Genomic DNA, 21,633 nt, shown 5'->3' on the forward strand with positions numbered 1-21,633 from the left:
CCCTAAACCCTTATTGGACCCTAAACCCTTCATGGACCATAAACCCTTTTTGGACCCTAAACCCTTCTTGGACCCTAAACCCTTCTTGGACCCTAAGCCCTTTTTGGATCTAAACCCTTCTTGGACCCTAAATCCTTCCTGGACCCTAATTTCTTTTTGTAGCTACCCTAAACCTTTTTTGGACCCCAAACCCTTCTATGACGTTAAACCTTTTTTCGACCCAAAACCCTTCTTGGACCCTAAACCTATTTTGAACCCTAAACCCTTCCTGGACCCTAAACCCTCCTTGGACCTAAACCCTCCTTGGACCCTAAACCCTTCTTGGACACCAAACAGTAAACGAGAAATTGCATGCAGCCTATAGCGATTCCTTGAAATTTCGCTCCGAAAATCAGTCTAATTCAATCGAACCTATTGTAAAAGCTATAAATTGATGAATAATCCGTCACGTAGCAAATTATTCGTATAATGCGGCCTTACGTTTGAGGCATTCAAAAAAATTTACTATCGTTTCCTTTGACCAAAGACTATTATCGAGACCAAGGGCATATATGAAGGCAGTCTCTCAGTACGGTCCAATTTTTTCACTTATTCTAAAATTCATCTGCATAAAACAAAAGTAAGGCTACCCAGTGCAAGCCATTTTGAAAATTGTTCTAGTCCCAAATTTTTTTGCTGGTGCCAGCAAACCTAGTAAGCGTTGAGTCCACTGTGTCACTGAGAGCTTGCTTTAGACTTTCAGTCGACAGCTTTTACATCATATGTATCACGAGGATAAGAACACGGTGGACTGAAGGCATATAATTCTATAAAAGGGCTAGGAATCTTCGTAAGGTCCCCAGTAACTAATTAGCACGACGCCATGTAACATTCCTTAGAGTTACTCCGACCTAACTGTCGACGTCTTAGCCTTTACTTGTTTGTATCTCTTTATTGACTCTCATGTACAACCACCTCGTATCAAGATAAGTCTGTAACAGATTGTGTCTAAACTTATCCCTCACACACTTGGAATACGAATCCCTGTCCTGAGGTAGAAATATATAATTATATAATCAGTCAGGTTGCACCTAATCTTGCCTCCTGACATATGTATTGTGTTCACCCGATCATTTGCTACCCTTTCTTTCGACAGTTGGTGAAGTTGGTTACTTTTAAGCACGTTTCAAATAATGTAAAAGAATTAGGGTATCAAAGATATTCAATAACGAATCTACATTTATTGGACACTGAATACTTAATTTGTAGCTGGTATTTATAATAGAGATGCTTATGCAGCATTCCATTACGTTTATATTTTGTTGCATGTAAATAGCTTTTATTTTCTTGGTCTCCAGTCACTGCTTGTTATGTCTTCAGGTTGTCCACTTCAAAATTCTTAATCGTAAGGTTAAAATTAATCAGAACTATCTAAATTGTAGAATCGCATCACCGGGCACAAGTTGACAGATTCATAATAAAATTATCATTCCAACATTAAAGTGTATATTTCAGCTAAACATTATTCTATTTCGGGCAATTTCCTCAATCTTGGATTGTTTTTCTGAAATTGTTTACTTGCTGATTACCCAGAAAAATTAATGAGTTTAGTCAGTCACCTCGTTATTTTATACTAAACTTTCGCCTAGACTTGTTATCTAACCGAATTCAACACAGATCGAGTATAGCTATAAATTTCTTGGCATTCCTTTTCATGCAATCAGAAATATATTGTATCAGCACTTGCAAGTCTGTATAAACTATAAAGTCATTCTGCCACTTGACTCGATGAGCATTAGATTAATTCTTGAGAGTGCTTCTATAATTAATACTAAGCAACAATCAATATTGATTGCTTTGAACCCTCTGAACTAATCACTTCAAGTCACCCTGTTCGCATGATGGGTCGCGGCTCTACAGTTGGAGTTGTTCTACAAGTGTTGAGGCATGTCGGCCGACGTCTTCAAATCAACTCGTCGGTTTTTGCTGAACTCTTGCGTAACGGATTCGTCATGACGCTGCAAGCTAATAAAGTTTGCACAAATGTTTGCCACTGCGAGTGCTAGGGCTGCATATGGGCTTCCTAATGACTTGTCAAGTTTGAGAACAAGTCGCCTTGTGTTAAGAAAATTGACGTACAGAAGGCGAAGGAATTGGTTTATTTTGTGTAAGCCGTGGTTCATCTTTTTACTGGTAACACCGGCGACGATTTAATTTGGTTAGTTTCTTCGGTTCTTGACATCAATTTTATGTAATGGAAAAGATTTTATCGTTTTTTGATCGGCACAAAGTGGAAGAGATGAAAATCGAGGTGTGGAGTAATTTGTCACGCTAGCACTCGAGTCAGCAAACATGGGCGATTTTCTATCGTAAAACTTCAGACGACGCGAAAAAGAACTTCATTGCGATTACTTACACTTTCCTAACTTTCACGATATATTTCACATTTTGTAACACACGGTGCGTGTTTTCTGGGGATAATATGTTTAAATATGCAGTATTCGAAGCGGTAGCAAGTAAGATGAATACACAGCTGACATTAACCGCCGAAATCCCGGTGCTATGCAAATAAAACTGAGTGGGCCTTGTAACTGTATTGAAATTTTCTCTAAGTATTTGAATTACTACTAAGTTCCTCACAACTTATGTAAGTTCCTCAAAAATAAAATAGTGCTTACTGGCATCCAATTACGTTAGTCAAAAACGGCAATTCATAGTGAATCTTACATTACCATGTCTAATATTCACCAGGTGCTCAATATCGTATATGATTCGTGTTCCGCACCCCTCTCGTTACCATACAAGTTTTCACATAAAGTGGTTATATGGTAATGTGTACGCTAATGAACTTGTGGGTATTTTTAGACATCACGTTCACTTCGTGCTCTCTGTGCATGGATGAAGATGCCTAAGTTGTATAAAAATAATAGTGACTATTGTGATTGTTGAACACTAGTAAATCCATTCAATTTGTTTACGTCTACTTTATTTCATTTTAAACTAATTATGCGAACTTCTACTATTTATTTGGGAAAATTTAATTCGAACCAAAATTGTGATTTCATTGATGGTTAATCTGTGATTTGACGCGTATTATTATTATTATTATTATTATTATTACTATTATTATTATTATTATTATTATTATTATTATTATTATTATTACTATTATTATTATTATTATTATTATTATTATTATTATTATTATTATTATTATTATTATTATTATTATTATAACTAATATTCGTAAAGCGGCGAGTGATCAGGATCATGTAAGGACAAAATAACGTTATTTATTTCTAACTCAAGCCGTTCGTAAACAAATTTGTCTAGCAGAATATTGAGGCTTAAACTTTAACATCGATGTTCACATCCGGTTCAATTCGCATAAGAAGTAATTTGTTAAGCAAATTGACAGCCAACGTCGATTAATGCTCACTTGTTTATCGAGTTTACGTACCCAGCGCACATTTAGCTATACACTCAAGCAAGATTCATTCACCTGGCAAGACTGCAATATTTCCCTAAGACAAGCTTTACTACGAAATGTATGCAGATCGTGAGTGGCTGGAACTGAACAAACCGGTCTTTCAATAGACGTTGATTAGGGATGCGTTTCTCAACCCTCATTTGCCTTCATGACATCGTGGAACTGCTTAGTTCTGGACGCTGCGTGAAGTGTTGAAACTTTCCATCATTAACGAAACATTACAGGCCTGCACTTTTATATTAAATTTACTTGCTTACTCTGTAATTGCTAATTACTAATTTATTACTAATTACTAAACTTACTAATTAGTTATCGAGGAAAAATGAGGCATAATAATTTTTTTGTTTGACCAAATCACGGAGATGAAAAGTAAATAATTTTTATTTAAATATGATCAAATATTAAAAGTGTTCTAATTGGGCACTCCTATTATTTATAAAAAGAATTACTAATTGATTACTAATAACTAATTCATTACTAATTACTAAACTTAATAATTTTTTATAGTGGAAAATGAGGAATTAATGAAAATGAGTTGAATGATTAGCTCATTAGTTTACGAGGCAGACGTAAAAAATCTATTTAATTCCTGTTTCTGCATTTACTGATTGCGTATAAATTATGAACCAAGTTTACTAAACTTTATTCTAGCAATATATTAAGTTATGTTGGGCACCATGCGCTAGTGTCAGTGAAGATACGTGATTTGACTGGGAATGATCTTCGCGAAGCTCACGCAAAAAAAAAAATCTGCTGCATTGCTCACGATTTTCTAGGAAATGTGTGTGGGCAGACGAGAACATGTACAAGAAAAGGACAATTAACTAGAGGGAACAGCACACAAGTAACTTATTTGGGCAAAATAAGTGTTTGGGAGATGGAAGATAGTGTGCAAAGACTAGTGCAAAAGCGCTGCACTAGTGCAAAGACGCTGCACTAGTGCAAAGACGCTGCAAAAGTACAAAGACCCTGCACTAGTGCAAAGGCCCTGCACAAGTGCAAAGACGCTGCACTAGTGCAAAGTCGCTGCATTAGTGCAAAGACCCTGCACTAGTGCAAAGACCCTGCGCTTGTGCAAATACGCTGCACTAGTGCAAAGACGCTGCACTAGTGCAAAGACGTTGTACTAGTGCAAAGACCCTGTACTAGTGCAAAGCCTGTCTCTTATACACATCTAGATGTGTATAAGAGACATGAGCGGGGTGTTCGTTCAGCAGTTTGATGCTATAGGATACACTTCTCTAGCTTACGGCATGAGCGGGGTGTTCGTTCAGCAGTTTGATGCTAGTTCGACATCGCGCATTATCCAATCACGATTATATACGCCTCATTGTAAAAGAGATACTTGGAGTAAATTTGAATTAATTTAATCTAATGTTGATTGATAACTTCGCATTTATTTTTAATCATAAAAAATTCCTGTAGATTCAATAAAGTGTAGAAATCCATGCATATCTCCTAAATATTCCAACGCAACATCACGTTACATCCATTACGCCGTTTAAAATTCTTTCCTGTAATGTGCCGGATATAGCCGATATCTATGTGCAGCGATATACTGTATCAAAATGAAGAATAGATATACTGAAAAAGAGGGGCGGGAAGAAAATGTTGAGATCCGTATTTATCAGACATGTACGCTTATTTCATAACGACCCGAGACTCATTCATGAAACACCTCAGTCCAACGAAGGTGGCCATTCATTGTGTTGAAAAAATTAAATTACGTCTAGAAATCACCGTATATAGTGAGTACTTTGCAAGCCTTTAAGATCGAGCATGCTCGTAATTTCAGAACTGGATTGCAATTTATGTTTTTAAGCTCATATTTTTCATAGTATTGGTGATATTAAACTGATCGCTTTACACGACTACCTCATTGCACCATTGACGAAGGTTCAGCTTCAGTATTTCGCATCCATAGAGCGCGCGAGCGTCCGGAAAAAAAATTGCTTAGGGAAAAAGATTTGAACTTTCCTGTTAAGGACCTCAAAAATGTACTTTTAATTCTTAATAATTCCTGTAGTATTTGATTTTTTGCTCTAGTTCTCTTTACTACAACTTCTTTGGACTTTACATGCTCGAAGGCACAATACGCCTAAAGTTTTACTTAAAAAACAGCTTGTCTAGTTTTTCTTACCGTTGTGATTTATACCAAATTTCCGAGGTCGATTGTAGATGAAAGGTTTAAATGCTGACGAAATGGAAACTAAATGGAACTATTCACTAGAAAATTGTATTTTAAAGGTTATACCTGTTCATATTTTATTGTTTATATTATATTATTAATTATATGTTATATAATTTTATTGTTTTTATATTACCCACGTAACTTATTTCCGATGCACGAGTGGTAACCAAGTACCCATATCTTCGTCGGTGTTTGGCTTCCTGTGCTACGGTATCGCGTTGCGTGCGCTGTTCAGGAAAATGAATATTGATGATTTGCTGCTATTTGGTCAATGGAACGAACGACAAATTTGTAATGTGTTGCACGATACGTTCGTTTGTGCGGGTAATATCAACGCGATTTGTAAACTATATGATGTTTCAATAGCAACTTTAAATAGTTTCTCTGTGTAAAGTACGCATGTTTACATTCAGTTGCTTGGCTTTGTGTCAAGTTTACAATAATATCTGTTACAAGTAACAATGTTGTATTGTACAAGGTTATAGATTTTTGTAAATATCCAGACCGAGATAATTTTTTTTTGCAAAGTCGCTCGGCATGCATAAAATATATGTGCTAAATTTAAAAATTTGTTGCAAATGGAGTATTTTCAGAACGGTATTCGTTTCAATCAAAGTTAAGTTTGAATACAATATCTAACATTGTAAATATATACTATTCTGTGCCGTGACATCTTAAATTGGAAATATTTTGAATAATCTTGGAAACGTGATATTTTTTTTAATTAAACAATGATAGTTGAAGCTAAACTTTCAGTGCATCGTGCATTGATAATTCACAATTTGTTGCAGTTACTGTTGACGTTGAGTATGTGAAAGTGCACACGACAAAAAAGTACATATTTACCAGCGAGCGCGGTAATCCACTACCGAATTTATTGTTTTGCAAGTTTACCGAAGCAATATTTGTTTTAGTTTGTCAATCCTAAGCAGCAATTGTTCATTGAGAAAAGTAACAATTATTCAATTGTACGGAATGGTCGTTCGCTCGTTCCGCTTGCTCTTATAGCAAATCAAACGGTATGCCGTTTGTTACGCTGAATGTAGCTGGTGAAAGTGTGAGAAGCGTTCTCGTCAGGAGCGCAAGCAACAACACGTACATCACACGTACTGTATCTACGCTTCGCTGAATACAAGAAAACAGATCGAGAAAATCTACCGTTCATCCTCCTTTTTAGTCTCCGCGATCTTTTATCTCATGGCTTCGAAAAAAACAATTGGCTGTGTCTTCAAGCTGAAGTTTTTATTGTTATTTCTTCTATTTACGTGGGAAATGTAACGTTGCATTTTTTTGCTTTATCTGTCAGATGGCATCTATTTTTTAATTTGAGTAAATAAGCTTCGTATGAATATTGTATTAAGATAAAACACAACCTCTTTAAATGCAATTGTATCCAAATATCATTTTTTAGCCAGTTATTCGCGATAATTGAATGTTTCTCAATTTATGAAAATGAAAATTGTTGCATTTAATTCACGTAAATTCCCAAATTATTCACCGTGACGGTTATTCAGTTCAACGATTTAACAATACAGCGTTTTTCTCTTATTTAAACATAATTTAGCTCAGTAATCTATGGTCTAGATTCTAGAACGTAATTACAACGTATCGTTACTTTAATTGATAACTTATTTGGCTGTTATTATGCACAGTAATGTGGGAGGGCGCTCGCTGTATTTTGCTGATGTTATTGTGAGCTCGTATTTACACGTATTAATTTTGCTCATGTCTATGGTCACAACTCACGAGATCAACGTTTGGTCATTCGTTAAAAGTTACAAGAACAACGTTCATAGTTGACCATTTTCTTTTGTAACGGTAGGTAGTTTAATTTTCAACTTCCTGTAAGTTACCGATAAACCCTTTGTCTACAGGCGATGACTACAGCTACCGGGCTTTAAGATAACGAATTGCGTCGCCAACAGTTAGTTTATCCCTAAACAAAGTGCAAAATTATAAAACTAGCCAAAAACGGTGATGTTTTTTTAACATTTTAGACTCGTAGGCTTATCGTTGACGTTGACAATTTTGGGTAGTTTGAAGCAATCAGAATCACTTCGTGAAAGATCGAGTTCGTAATAGTAAAATGACACAAATTTTTGCTTATCCCTCTTATTTTATAAGTTAAATGATGGCTTTATGAACTTTCGTTTTGTTGTTTGCTGACAATAAGGTTGTAAACGAACCGTTCTTTATGATCATAAATGCGTTGGGTTGGTTAGCATTGTGAATTATATATCAAAACGTGGGTATGTAAATTTTAGTGCGTGTAAATTTTAGTGCAATTATACAGCCTACCTGGCGTGTATGATTAGACTCCCGAAGAAAAATATATTTTTCACAAATTGGTTGCAATTCTATTGTATCATTAAATCATACACAAATTTTATCTTGTAATTAAATCGACCTCAAACAGCTGATTCAACTCTGTATGTCTCTTCCTATATTTCCCGGTGACTAGTCTTTATCAATCGATTTGCCGGAAGGCTTCTGTCTAGCTGCCAATTGAAGCACAACTGGATGTGAACCTTGACGCATGTTAGATCGTTAGAGATCCGCTCCCACCGCCGCTTTCTGGGCCGCTCCCCGGCCGTATTCCGGCGCAGAAGCCAAGCAGGTGGCGCCCGCATGGGCCACTTCCTGAGCAGTGTATCGATGGCGGTCGCTATTGGGAAGTGGGCGAGTAGGATATCGCTCTCATCTTATATTCTTCATTTACAATTTCCAAACATTAAATAAAAAAGCTATATACTAATTTATTTAGCGTTTTACGATTACATACAATTCAAAGTATTACACTTATCTCCCAGGGATTGCGAGACTACATCGTGTAGAAACTTATTATTTTGTTTAGCTGAACAATAAACTCTTGAAGCATAGTGAGACGCTGTTAGCATATAAACGTTTAACTCCTCTCTGTTGAGTTGGGATTCGTCAGTCACCTTGTACCAGGTGTTGTTTTCAAAATTATCACCTTCCTCATTTCTTGCATTACTACTCATCTTAATATTCTATTACATTTGTGGAAAGTAATATGCATACTACATAATCTTCTGCAATAATGGCTAGTGAGTTTCGAGCACTGGTGTTCGGGATTCAATTGTTCTTTTAAACAAAAATCTTCATATTATTTACTTTTTTTATACAGTCGCGTCGCTGTATGTTCAAGTTTAAAGTTAACCGTATCGAGCATCTCTAACAGAAATTTTTTTTATCGAAATTTTTGATGAATTTTTATTCATTGCTATGATAATCGTACTCGAGTGTCTCTAATAGTCCCCATTAACAAAGTCTTTCCTTCTAATTGTCTACTACTATGAGATCATACTTCCTGAAATTTATTGCCCACAAGTGAGGGTATTATAACTTATTCTGTACGAACTTTTTTGCAGAAGCTGATGCGTAGTCAAGCTCAACAACTGTATTACACTCTGTTCGATTTTGAGTTTAATTTTAAAATGGTCACTTGTTAGATATCTCCAAAATGCGGAGTATGTTGGAGACAAGAATTTCTCCAAATGGAAATAATTGGTGTTGCACAAAAATCCGAGTTTAATTTCGACGAGAACCTTGGAAAATTTTATGCAAAATGCTGAAATCTTCGCTTCAGATTTCATCCTTGATTCGTAGGAAAATATTCTTTTGGGCTATTAACCAACTAAGGTCTCTTAATCGGAGAGCATAATTATTTTTGCAATGATTTATTTTTGATCAAATAGAGAAATGCATTCGTTGATAATTTATTATCTTCCAAGAATGTTTTCGACAGGTTGCATGCTAGGTACCGACCTCAAATTAATTACACAATTCTAATTAATCTAGTAATGGAAGAAGAATGCGGAACTTTAAATTTTATCTATTTATTTTGTTTAGCTGCTGCCTCAAAGAATTTATTAAAGACTATAATTTTCTTGACAAGATTTAGGGAATGCTAGCGATTTGTGCGGCCACTCTTCTGGCAGATAAGCAAAAACATTAGGGGGCTAAGTTCGTTCCTGTTTTCGTAACCTTCGTAGCATTTAGTTCAGCTAACACAAAGGAACATCCAAAAAATGTCATGCATCCCAACTGCCATGCTGAACAAACATATTTTTCCCTTTATTGAACGAGCTACTATGTTGGAGTTGATACTACCATTGTACAACTTGTGCTACTTTATTGTAAATTTGTACTAGTTCTTCTGTAGTTTTTCTTTCATAAGCGCTGTGGAGTTAAGTGCTATGACATTACATCGATTATCCTCATTCAGTTATTTAAGCCTTTTCCATCTGAACTGGTCGTTACAGTGAATTGTGCGAAAAAATTGAGTTGGTTTTGTTACAAGTTTGGAAGAGGCAACGTTGTACCAGCCAAGCGTGTGTGCTGAGTAGTCTTTCAATCACAGCGCATGAAAAAGTTGTTTGTTTAGGTTCCTATTCTGGAGCCTATTAGACGCAATCAAATATTCCGACGAGCTTGTTTTGTCGGCAAGTAATCTCAAGGTTTCATTTTGATGAGAGTTGCGGAAATGCCTTAGCGCCAATTTACACACAGATGGTTTGTTTATGTGCTTTTGTTTGTAGTTAAGCGAATACAGACAATTATTATGTGCTTTTGAAACGGGCTGATATCGTGGCATGCTATTTACTGTTGCGGTTTGGACCACTGTACATAATACTTCAGACATTTTCTTCAGTATTTGGCATTTTCTCTGAATCATTCGACCTTCACGAAACTCTGCCCGATGTACAATATTTTAATTTTCCTATACTAAACTTGGGGAAATTTTCAATTCAACTTTAGGTCATATAAGATTTTATTTTGCTGGTGCATTTTAGGAACGCCCCGTGGACGTTTGAATGTATTACCAAAATTTATATCGGATTCGACATTCACGAAACTCTGCTCGAGGTACAATATTTTAATTTTCCCACACCAAACTTGGAAATTTTTCAATTCAACTTTAGGTCATACAAGATTTTATTTTGCTGCTGCATTTTAGGAACGCCCCGTGGACGTTTGAATGTATTACCAAAGTTCACGAAGGCTGTGATGATACGGTCGTGTCGCGGCGCGGCGTGAAATTGCTTCATGGCCTCAAATTGCCTGCCTCGCACCACCAACTTATCCTCATGCCCTCAGGGTCCTCGAGCTGTCTTGCCCACAGCCTCCATGCCATTTTTTCCTCAGACTCCACTGCCATGTTTTCCTCAGCCGCCATGCCATTTTTTCCTCAGACTCCATGCCGTTTTTTCGTCAGCCTCCACTGCCATTTTTCCTCAGCCTCCCCTGCCATTTTTCCTCAGCCTCCATGCCATTTCTTCCTCAGCCTCCATGCCATTTTTTCCTCAGCCTCCATACCATTTTTTCCTCAGACTCCACTGCCATTTTTGCGTTTTTCCAGGGCTTCAGTTTGTGATATTTATCTTCCGTATTCTATGTTACATGCATTTACTTAGAGTAAAATAGCCACAACTATTTAGTCGTGAATCAAGAAGCTCAGGCCATGGGCCTGTTTCTTCAGCGTCGACACTTCTAGAAATTCACTGTGTATATTTACCGCCCGTCACGACATGTTGGTCCATTTATCCTATTAAAATTGATATACTTTCATTCACGAATCATCCGCGCTAGGAGGTTCTAACGACTCAAATTTGTCGAATATTGATGTATTCGTTTATGTATCAATACTTTAATTTTGCTAATTTTTTGTGATTTTGTAATTTAGTTCGAGTACAATCTTTCAATCCAAGTACAAAATAGGCGCCTACTCTACTTAAACAGAATGCCTATCTTCAGTCGCATCAGATCTATTGGTGCGTGTCTGTTCTTTCTTACTAACCTCTAACTTACTAACCTCAGCCTCTCGCTTCCTGAGTGTTCATTTGTTCAACACGACATTTTGGTTAATTAGAACATAGCTTCGCCGGTTCTTGCAGAAAAACTAGTTCACTCTTCATTTGTCGGCTGTAAGTCTAACACATACTTATATATTGGTCTGTCACTGCGAGGCTGCATTTCTAATGCCCGCTGAGAGATTGGGATTCACATTCCACTGCATACGCTATCTCTGTAAAAATTTATTCCAATGTAGATATCATACAAAGTGAATGAAAAAAAATGAAGCGGGAAAAAATGGAAAAAAAAAATTTAAAATGAAATGTGCGTTTGAACAACGTTCGATCAAAACTTAACTTTTATACTGATACTGTGACGATTTGTACGAATCCATACAAGTTTAAATTGACTCCCTTATCTTCCCATTCCTATTTATTGGGGTAATTGTGAGTCCGGAAAATGATTTCAAGCTCTTCAATCCGAATGATATATGCCTTATTATTGTTCTAACGACGTATTCAATCGAACCAACACCTGTTCCGTGCGTTTTTCGGCGCTCTGTCGCTGGCAATGGCCGTTTGTTAGCGAATTCTCAAGGCCTCTTCCATGCTGCCGCTTAACTTCTCCTCGATCTGGGATGTCATTGCACTAAATGTGTAAAAATTGTTCATAAATAAACCAATCTCAGAATTTGTCATAATATATATTACCATGCTTCGAAAATTGGAAATATGGACACAAAAACAGCGTTATATATACAATATCTTCTGGTACGACGGGAATCATCTATTATCATGCTTCGGTTATCGAGTTTCTTTCGTTGGGTTTAGCGTGCCGAAGTAGATTTTCCGCGTGCTTAATATTAAAATAACTGTCTCAATAGAAAAAAAAAGTTTTTAACATTATTCATTTAAACCTTGCTAGATTGAAATGGTTTGTGGTATCCTCTGAACCGACGCGTGTTGAATCGCTCTGAACCGACGCGTGTTGAATCGCTCTGAATACCGACGCTGTCTCTTATACACATCTAGATGTGTATAAGAGACAGGATCAGACTAGAGTCATTCCAGGTCCGTAGGATCAGACTAGAGTCATTCCAGGTCCGTAGGATCAGACTAGAGTCATTCCATGTCCGTAGGATCAGACTAAAGTCATTCCAGGTCCATGGGATCAGTCATTCCAGGGCCTATACTTTAAGAAAAGTTGAGAGATCGTAAGTTCATCAGCCAATCATTGACGATTTTTCAAGCAAAATCCACCAATCATAGACAAGAAAATTGGGCTTAAGTACTTACGTTCACTTAGCGAGTTTTGAAAGTATGGCCCCAGGTCCATAGGATCGGAGTCATTCCAGGTCCGTGGGATCAGAGTCATTCCAGGTCCGTAAGATCTGAGTCATTCCAGGTCCGTGGGATCTGAGTCATTCCAGGTCCGTGGGATCTGAGTCATTCCAGGTCCGTAGGATCAAAGTCATTCCAGGTCCGTAGGATCAGAGTCATTCCAGGTCCGTGGGAGCAGTCATTCCAGGTCCGTAGGATCAGAGTCATTCCAGGTCCGTAGGATCTGAGTCATTCCAGGTCCGTGGGATCTGAGTCATTCCAGGTCCGTAGGATAGTCATTCCAGGTCCGTAGGATCAGAGTCATTCCAGGTCCGTGGGAGCAGTCATTCCAGGTCCGTAGGATCAGAGTCATTCCAGGTCCGTAGGATCAGAGTCATTCCAGGTCCGTCAGATCTGAGTCATTCCAGGTCCGTAGGTTAAGACCTGATTCATTCTAGGTCTGCACCTCTTTACTTTTATCTTTATTCTCTTCCTCCAGAATGAATCATATTGATGAATAAGGAAAAAACGCATATGAATGCTTATGACATTAGTCTGTTTAAATCGCAAGTTCACCAAGAATTTAAATGCAAAGAAAACTCGAAGTAAATTCACCATTTCTTTATGAAAACATGCTAGCGTTACTTGGCGTTTTCTTAGCCAAGCGTTCACTTGGCATTCTCCTTTGGAAAATATGAATGTTGATACTAACAATCTATTTGAAAATTTTTAAAACAAAATAATGAGTACCCTATTATTGTAATGCAATTCTAATACCGATCATACATTTTGGTGGCATCAGAATTAATAATCAATCGCTTCTTCTCTAACCAATCGCTTTTTAGCTAGCCAATTAATTCGCTAGCTAATCAATTTGCTAGTCGATCGCTTCTCCGCTAGCAAATTAATTCGCTAGCCAATCGCTTGTTCGCTACCCAATCTCTTGTTCGCTAGCCAATCGCTTGTTCGCTAGCCAATCTCTTGTTCGCTAACCAATTAATCCACTAGCCAATCGCTTGTTCACTAGCCAATTAATTATTTTTTTATTATCAGGACCTGGCGGTGATGTCCCGCGACGCAGACCACAGCGCGACGTTCGTGTGTCAGCGCTACGCAGGCTCGGCAGTCTGCGCCTTCGTCGCGCTCTTTGCCTTCATGAGGTGACGCGTGCAGTGACTTTAGTCATTTATTCAGGAAGAAAGTGTATTTATTGTTAAAAAGTGTATTTATTGTTAAAAAGTGTATTTATTGTTAAAAAGTGTATTTATTGTTAAAAAGTGTATCTATTGTTAAAAAGTGTATTCATTGTTGAAAAGTATATATATTGTTGAAAAGTGTATTTATTGTTAAAAAGTGTATTTATTGTTAGAATAATTCATTTTATAAAGTTTTCGAAGAATGGACAGTGTGGAATCCTATGTGTAAATTTATCATTTGTTTCCAATCTCGCTTGATTTAAATTACCTATCTTATAAAGTGTAATACCTGTAACCTGCTTAACAAATGTTATTAATTTTCTTAACATCCAATTACTAAATCAACTTTGAATAATTGAAGCCTCTTTATTCAGTCCCATCCTGATGGTGCTGGTGCCACGGCTTAACAAAAGTTATTAATTTTCTTAACAACCAATTACTGAATCAACTTAGAATTATTGCAATAACTGGATCAACTTGTAATTACTGAAGCCTCTTTATTCAGCCCCATCCTGATGGTGCTGGTGCCCCGACTGCCGGCGCTTCAGCTGAAGCGTGATCAGCTTCAATGTGACGCTGAGTGTGATGGTCTTCTCATCAGCTTCTCGTTCAAGCTTCTCATTCTCCTCATCGCCTCGTGGGCTGTCTTTTTCAGGTCTGTCATTTTATACGGGAACAATTTGCTGTTATAATTGCTGTGTTCCTGTATCCTGTATCTTTTTTCCGTATGTATAACGAACTGTTTCCGAGTAATTTGTTACCGTATCACTTGTAACCGTATAATTCGTAACCGTATAATTTGTAAGCGTCCAATTTGTAACCATATATTTTGTAACCGTATGATTTATGACCGTATAATTTATTACTGTATCATTTGTAACCGTATAATTTGTAACCGTATCATTTGCAATCGTAGTAGGTAGTTATTATCATATCGTATCGTAGTATTTATCGTTGTATTTCTTAAAATAATTTCATTGTTTAGGATTCAATTCAATCATATTTCAATGTTTGAGATTTGTATTTTTTTTTGTTCGCCTAACTTATCGGATAAATTAATTGATTTGTTTCTGAATCTTTATGTTCCATTACAGGCCTATTGTTTCTCAATCTTATTGTTTTATTATATGCATCATTTTTCTGAATCTTGATGTTTCACTACAGGCAGCCTAAGGCCACGATGCCACGTATCTTCATCTACCGCGCACTCATCTCGCTCCTCGTGTTCGTCTTCACATTCTCCTACTGGCTGTTCTACGTCGTCAGGGTCATGGAGGATCTGGAACAGGTCAGCGAACTGCTCTTCTTTGTTAACATTAGATGAATTACGTAGGAATTTAGAAATTCTCCTACTGGCATTTCTACTTCGTCATGGTAAGTAAGTTAGCTCTTGTTCAGTAACTTTACGTGAACGAACAAGTGAAAATTCAAAGTGATGTGAAATGCGAAAACTCAAAATGCTCTCGTTCAGAATGTAGATTTTCAATTCCTAGACAAGGACATAGAATCTTCATGTCTATTTAAATGCAAGTATGCAATTGTTCCTATCGTGATGTTACAGGTGCAGTACCGCAGTGTGGTGCAGTTCTCACTAAGTCACGTGATGTTACAGGTGCAGTACCGCAGTGTGGTGCAGTTCTCACTAAGTCTCGTGATGTTACAGGTGCAGTACCGCAGTGTGGTGCAGTTCTCACTAAGTCTCGTAGATGCTCTTCTCTTCATTCAATACTTAGCAGTTGTGCTGCTGGAGCTTCGTCATCTCTCGCCTCAATATTGCATCAAAGTTCTACGCTCACCGGATGGGCATAGCTGGTAAGTGACATGCTACTTATTCTAGCCTCATTTCAATAGCGATTTATTTTTTTATTTCATGTTGGAGTTTTTGATCATTTATTCCCAGGGCGAGTTAATCGGTTATTTATTTTATATGCGAGTTATTCGGTTACTTATTTCATGAGCGAGTTCTTTGTTTATTCTTTCTTGAGGTAATTAATTGGTGATTACTTGAACGAACAAGTTATTGGTTATTTCCTGAGCGTGTTATTTGGGTATTTATATTATGAGCTTGTTTTATGGTTATCTATTTTATGAATATGTTATTTGGTTATTCATATTACGAGCGTGTTATTTGGTTATCTGTTTCAACAGCGTTTTATTTATTTATCTATTTCACGAGCCCGAACAACTTTTTCTAGGCTACACTTGTAAGTTTGACAGATTTTTACCTTTCAGTAGATGTTGAGTCAATACTTATTTGGTCACGACAAATGTTTATAATCATTTTTTTCATCTTTAACTCAAGTAGAATACAACTTTCTTTACTAAATTATTTTTTAATATATAGCTGCTACCAAATCAGCGCGTGTTAAAATATTGCTTAAGACATTCAATCGCTTGAATTAATATTCTGATCCCGAGGGAAGATGTGTACAAGAAAAATTAAAAAAAAAAACACTCGCAAAATAGTTTGGGAATATGTTTACTTTAAAAAAGGAGCAATTTACCCCAAAGCTCCCTCCAATCACGTGAATTAACTGATTTGACTTAAGTGCAGACTATTTTTTCATATTTGATTAAAATATTTCCTTATAATTTCTTTGAAAGTTCCAAAATGCTAAATGAGCCACTAAAATATTATAATTACTTTTTCATAATTACATCCACTGTATATTGGTGTTATCCTCGATATTGCACGTAATCTGCTATATTGAAAATATTTCTCTTTTTTCTTAATACATAACGCCATTTTAACTCAAATTGTTGTAATGTGATAAATAATGTCATTAATGAATTTAATTAATTTCAAAATTAATTTTAATTTACTTAAATTAATAATATTTTTAAATAATTAATAAATTGAATTACCTTTTTTAATTATTAAACTTAATTAATTCATTATAAATTGAATTAATGTCATTAATAGATAAAGAAATTTCTTTAATAATAATTGATTTTACCCGTATTGCAATTGATACAAATTGGTGTGTAATGTAAGAATCAAATAATTGAAAATGTCATTACTAATAATTTATTTTACGCGTACGGTACTGCAGTTGATAAAACATCGGGTGTAATGTGAGAATTAATAGATTTAAAAATGTCATTAATAATAATTGATTTTACCCGTAATGCAGTTGGTACAACATCGGGTGTAATGTGAGAATACATTGATTTAAAAATTTCAATAATAATAATTGCTTTTACCCGTATTGCTGTTGATAAAACATCGGTTGTAATGTGATAATTAATTGATTTAAAATATCAATAATAATAATTGATTTTACTCGTATTGCTGTTGGTACAACATTGGGTGTAATGTGAGAATCAGTTGATTTACAATGTCATCAATAATACGTAATTGATTTAACCCGTATTGCAGTTGAAAAAACATCGGCTATAATGTGAGTGAGAATTAATTGGTTTTCAATTAATAATAATTGTTTTTACGCGTATTTCAGTTGGTACAACATCGGGCAACTAAGCGTACAGCGAGCGGCCGCCTGGGTGCTGGAGAGATACTACCAAGACTTCCCCATCTACAATCCCTACCTCGACCGCATCCCCATGAGGAAGAAGTCCAATAACGCGAACTCTTCTTCATTTAAATACTACGATGTTGATGGTTCAGTGACCGGGGCTGAGGTGAGATTTTTACTTATTAAATAAAGTAATTCATTTGATGCATGAGAATGATTTGGATTTAACATGCGTCAATTTTGTCTTACTCCTTAATTATTGTTGCTTGTCGATTTGTCGATCTTCAGATGAAGGATTTATTTCAAAATTGGGACCTGCTTGGTATATTTTGCGCTTTAAAGTTCTAGTCGATATCTTATTTAATTCCTTGTATTAATATCTTTCTTTGATAGCATATATATACTGATTGGTGTATCGTATTCAAATCTTACATTAATATCATTTATTTATGCCCATTTTTATTGTGAAAAAACATTCCGTAATTGCATAGATTACGGAATTATTTTGATTGATTGATTGATATAGTAGCATAACCCTGTTGGTTGTCATGTCTTACATTAATATCGTTTATTTATACCCATTTTTATTAGAATAGAAGTGTCGGCATTGATGAAATAGGCCCAAAGGATATTTCATAATTGCATAGATCACGAAATTGATTTGACTGATTGATAGATATATTAAATTAACTACGAAATTAATTGATTTATTAATATATTAACATAACCGTGATGGTTGTCATGTCTTACATAATATTGTTTATTTGAGCGCTTTTTTACTATGAAAAGATATTTCGTATAATTGCATTACATTACAAAATTGATGTAACTGATTGCTAGATATATTAAATTAACTACGAAAAAGATATTTCGTATAATTGCATGACATTACAAAATTGATGTAACTGATTGCTAGATATATTAAATTAACTACGAAAAAGATATTTCGTATAATTGCATTACATTACAAAATTGATTTGACTGATTGCTAGATATACTAAATTAACTACGAAATTAATTAATTTATTAATATATTATCATAACCATGACCGTTGTGACGGCAGGGCCAGACGCGCGCGATGCTCACAGCCAACGCGCGTCGGCGCGACTCTGCGCACAACGAGCGCTTCTACGAGGAGCACGAGTACGAGCGCCGCGTCAGGAAGCGACGCGCACGACTGCTTACCGCCGCCGAGGAGGCCTTCACGCACATCAAGCGCATGCACGAGGAACATGGTTAGGCCAAAATATTTATCAAAATATTTATCATGAAAAATATTTATCATAAAAAATTGTTTATCATTAAAAATATTTAGAAAAATGTTTATCATAAAAAATGTTTATTAAGATATTTATCATGAAAAATATTTATCAAGATATTTATCATAAAAAAATGTTTATCAAGATATTTATCATGAAAAATATTTATCAAGATATTTAGTATAGAAAATATTTATCAAGATATTTATCACATAAAATATTTAGAATAATGTTTATCATAAAAAAAATTATCAAAATATCTATCATAAAAAATAGTTATCAAAATATTATGAGTTTCCACCTTCCATGAGTAGTTTCATTGATTTATTTTCCACAGTCCATATCCTCTTTCTGTTTGCTAATGTGTCAATAAAAAAGATTTACTAATTGAGAGAAAGATTTTTCTCACTAAAATGTTAAATATTATTTATCAACTTCCGTAAAAGGGTTCGCCGCAACTGATATCAATCAACAGAAATATTTTTTACTGCTTTACTTCAAATTCTCCTGGCCAAATGGCACCTCTAATAGCACCTCTAATAGCTGATTTAACTTGCGCAACTGGAAAAATCTTCGGATTATTCCTTGTATTATTTCTATTCATCTTTTTCTAATGATAAATCGAAAAAAAATAATATTTAATAAATATTTACAGAAGAATTCAAGAAAAATTGACATCAAGCGTTATTGATCTACGATCAATTCAACCATTGTTTCAATTTATTACACGAGTTTTATAAAGCTTTAACGTCAATGCCACTTAAGTTGCAGTAGTACTTAGGTCGTAGGCCTTCAAAATAAACGATTTTTATTAATTAAACTGACCAAAAAATTTCCTACGCACGATCAAAACAGCCTCGGAGTTTTCATATCGTATTCGAAACTGTAACTGTACGGTTTATAGCGGCGAGTTAAATGCAATATCTGCTAAATGGCGACTAAAGTGTCATTGACAGTAATGCACAGTAAAACTTTAATTGACTTACTGTATAACTACTGGCTTCCAAACTGACATGTCGCGGTCGATCCCTACTGTTGTCGCCTCCCATTCAGTGCCTTTTAAAACTTATTTTAAATCCCTAATTTTACATGCCTAATTTTACATCCCTAATTTTACATGCCTAATTTTACATCCCTAATTTTACATGCCTAATTTTACATCCCTAATTTTACATGCCTAATTTTACATCCCTAATTTTACATCCCTAATTTTACTTCCCTAATTTTACATTCCTAATTTTACATTCTTACCGTAACTTCACAGAATAAATTGTATCACTTTTTCCAGGTCCCTCTGCACCAATGAACCCTCAGGAAGCAGCACAGTCCATATTTCACTCCACTGTTGTCGCCTCCCATACAGTCCCTTTTAAAACTTATTTTAAATCCCTAATTCTACATCCCTAATTTTACATCCTTACAGTAAGTTTAGAAATAAATTTATCACCTTTTTTCAGGTCCTTCTGCACCCATGAACCCCCAGGAAGCAGCGCAGTCCATATTCCCAGGTCTAGCTCGAGCTCTTCAGAAGTACCTGAGAGTGACGCGCCAACAGCCGCGCCACAGCATGGATGCCATCCTCAGCCACCTGGCCCTCTGCCTCCAGCATGACATGAGTCCTAGGGCCTTCCTGGAGAAGTATCTACAGCCTACGCCCATACTGCAGGTCAGTGTCAAGGCCTTGGCAGCCTACGCCCATCCTGCAGGTCAGTGACAAGACATTGGCAACCTACTCCCATACTGCAGGTCAGTGCCAAGACATTGGCAGCCTACGCCCATACTGCAGGTCAGTGACAAGACATTGGCAGCCTACTCCCATACTGCAGGTCAGTGTTAAGACATCGGCAGCCTACTCCCATACTGCAGGTCAGTGCCAAGACATTGGCAGCCTACGCCCATACTGCAGGTCAGTGCCAAGACATTGACAGCCTAGGGACCGAGAAACAGGTTGGACAAAATGGATCAATACCTCGGAGAACTGAGGCTGTGATTACCGCAAAAAATGGACCTACACCATAATAAGAAATATTTTGTAGATATTTAAGGTGTTCCCTTTGTTTTGTCCAACCCCTGTTTATGTTCTGGAAAACTTAGTTGCTGTAGCTTATAAAGCTTTCTTTCAACAATAGGGAACTGATGCTCCTGTTCATACTGTTACTGTGCATACTGCCACTGTTCACAATGTTCACAATATAGTTGAGCAAAAAAGTATTTTAGTGCCCAACACGACTTTTTTGTTTGAAGTTAACATTGAAGATCAAAAAACTACCTACTTATTCCCGTAATCTGTATTTACAATATATTTGAACTCAGCAGTAATTTAATTTACTACATTGCCTACTCTTTTATTCAAAATTGACTCGAAAGTTTTTACAAATTGTCATTAATTCAATTATGCGCCTCAGATCACTTGCTTTTGATTCGATCCGCGCAGCAGATAAATTGTTTTAATTAAAATGACCTTGCTACTTCAAACAACAACGTTCTTTATTAATTTTATTTCTTTTCAGAACGACCAAGAGCATCGGGGCGTTCAGTCGTGGGGGTTGGTGTGCGAGCAGCTGTTGTCCCGACCCATCAAAGCAGGCACGGTCTTCCAGCTCCGACAGAACGACGTGTCGTTGCTGTGTTGTGTGCAGCCCTTGCCACACTACAATATTAGTGAAGAAATTATCCATCCCAAGAGCAACAAGTTCGTCCTCAGACTTAACTCTGAAACCAGTGTCTAGAGCGAAGTGAATATTAAGGAACATTTTTGCCCCTGTGACTAGAACGAAATGAATATTAAGGTGAAAATTTTTGCCTCAGTGTATAAAGCGAAATGAACATTAAAGCGGAATGTTTGCCCCTGTGTCTAAAACGAAATAAATATTAAGACGAAATTTTTGCCTCGGTGTCTAAAGCA

General features: G+C 36.2%; 1 protein-coding gene across 1 annotated transcript; it reads left to right on the forward strand.

Moving 5' to 3' along the window:
* Positions 1–31: 31 nt before the first annotated feature.
* Positions 32–21,588, forward strand: LOC108664594 (vang-like protein 2). Its single transcript, XM_047884426.1, has 10 exons — positions 32–335; positions 12,832–12,881; positions 13,850–13,956; positions 14,498–14,647; positions 15,157–15,280; positions 15,605–15,804; positions 17,451–17,634; positions 18,533–18,704; positions 20,186–20,394; positions 21,239–21,588. The coding sequence occupies exons 1-10, from the start codon at positions 32–34 to the stop codon at positions 21,455–21,457; spliced, it is 1,719 nt and encodes a 572-aa protein (XP_047740382.1). The 3' UTR covers positions 21,458–21,588.
* The last annotated feature ends 45 nt before the right edge of the window (positions 21,589–21,633 follow it).

Source organism: Hyalella azteca, unplaced genomic scaffold (assembly GCF_000764305.2).
Source record: "Hyalella azteca isolate HAZT.00-mixed unplaced genomic scaffold, Hazt_2.0.2 contig15442, whole genome shotgun sequence".
Lineage (NCBI taxonomy): Eukaryota > Metazoa > Arthropoda > Malacostraca > Amphipoda > Hyalellidae > Hyalella > Hyalella azteca.

What these genes read in the sequence shown, in the direction of transcription:
- LOC108664594 (XM_047884426.1), top strand. Translation starts at nt 32, where the DNA reads ATGGACCATAAACCCTTTTTGGACCCTAAACCCTTCTTGGACCCTAAA. An exon ending in TAAGATCTGAGTCATTCCAG is followed by an intron (nt 12,882 to 13,849) that starts GTCCGTGGGATC and finishes TTTTATTATCAG; the next exon opens with GACCTGGCGGTGATGTCCCG. An exon ending in TCATGGAGGATCTGGAACAG is followed by an intron (nt 15,281 to 15,604) that starts GTCAGCGAACTG and finishes GTGATGTTACAG; the next exon opens with GTGCAGTACCGCAGTGTGGT.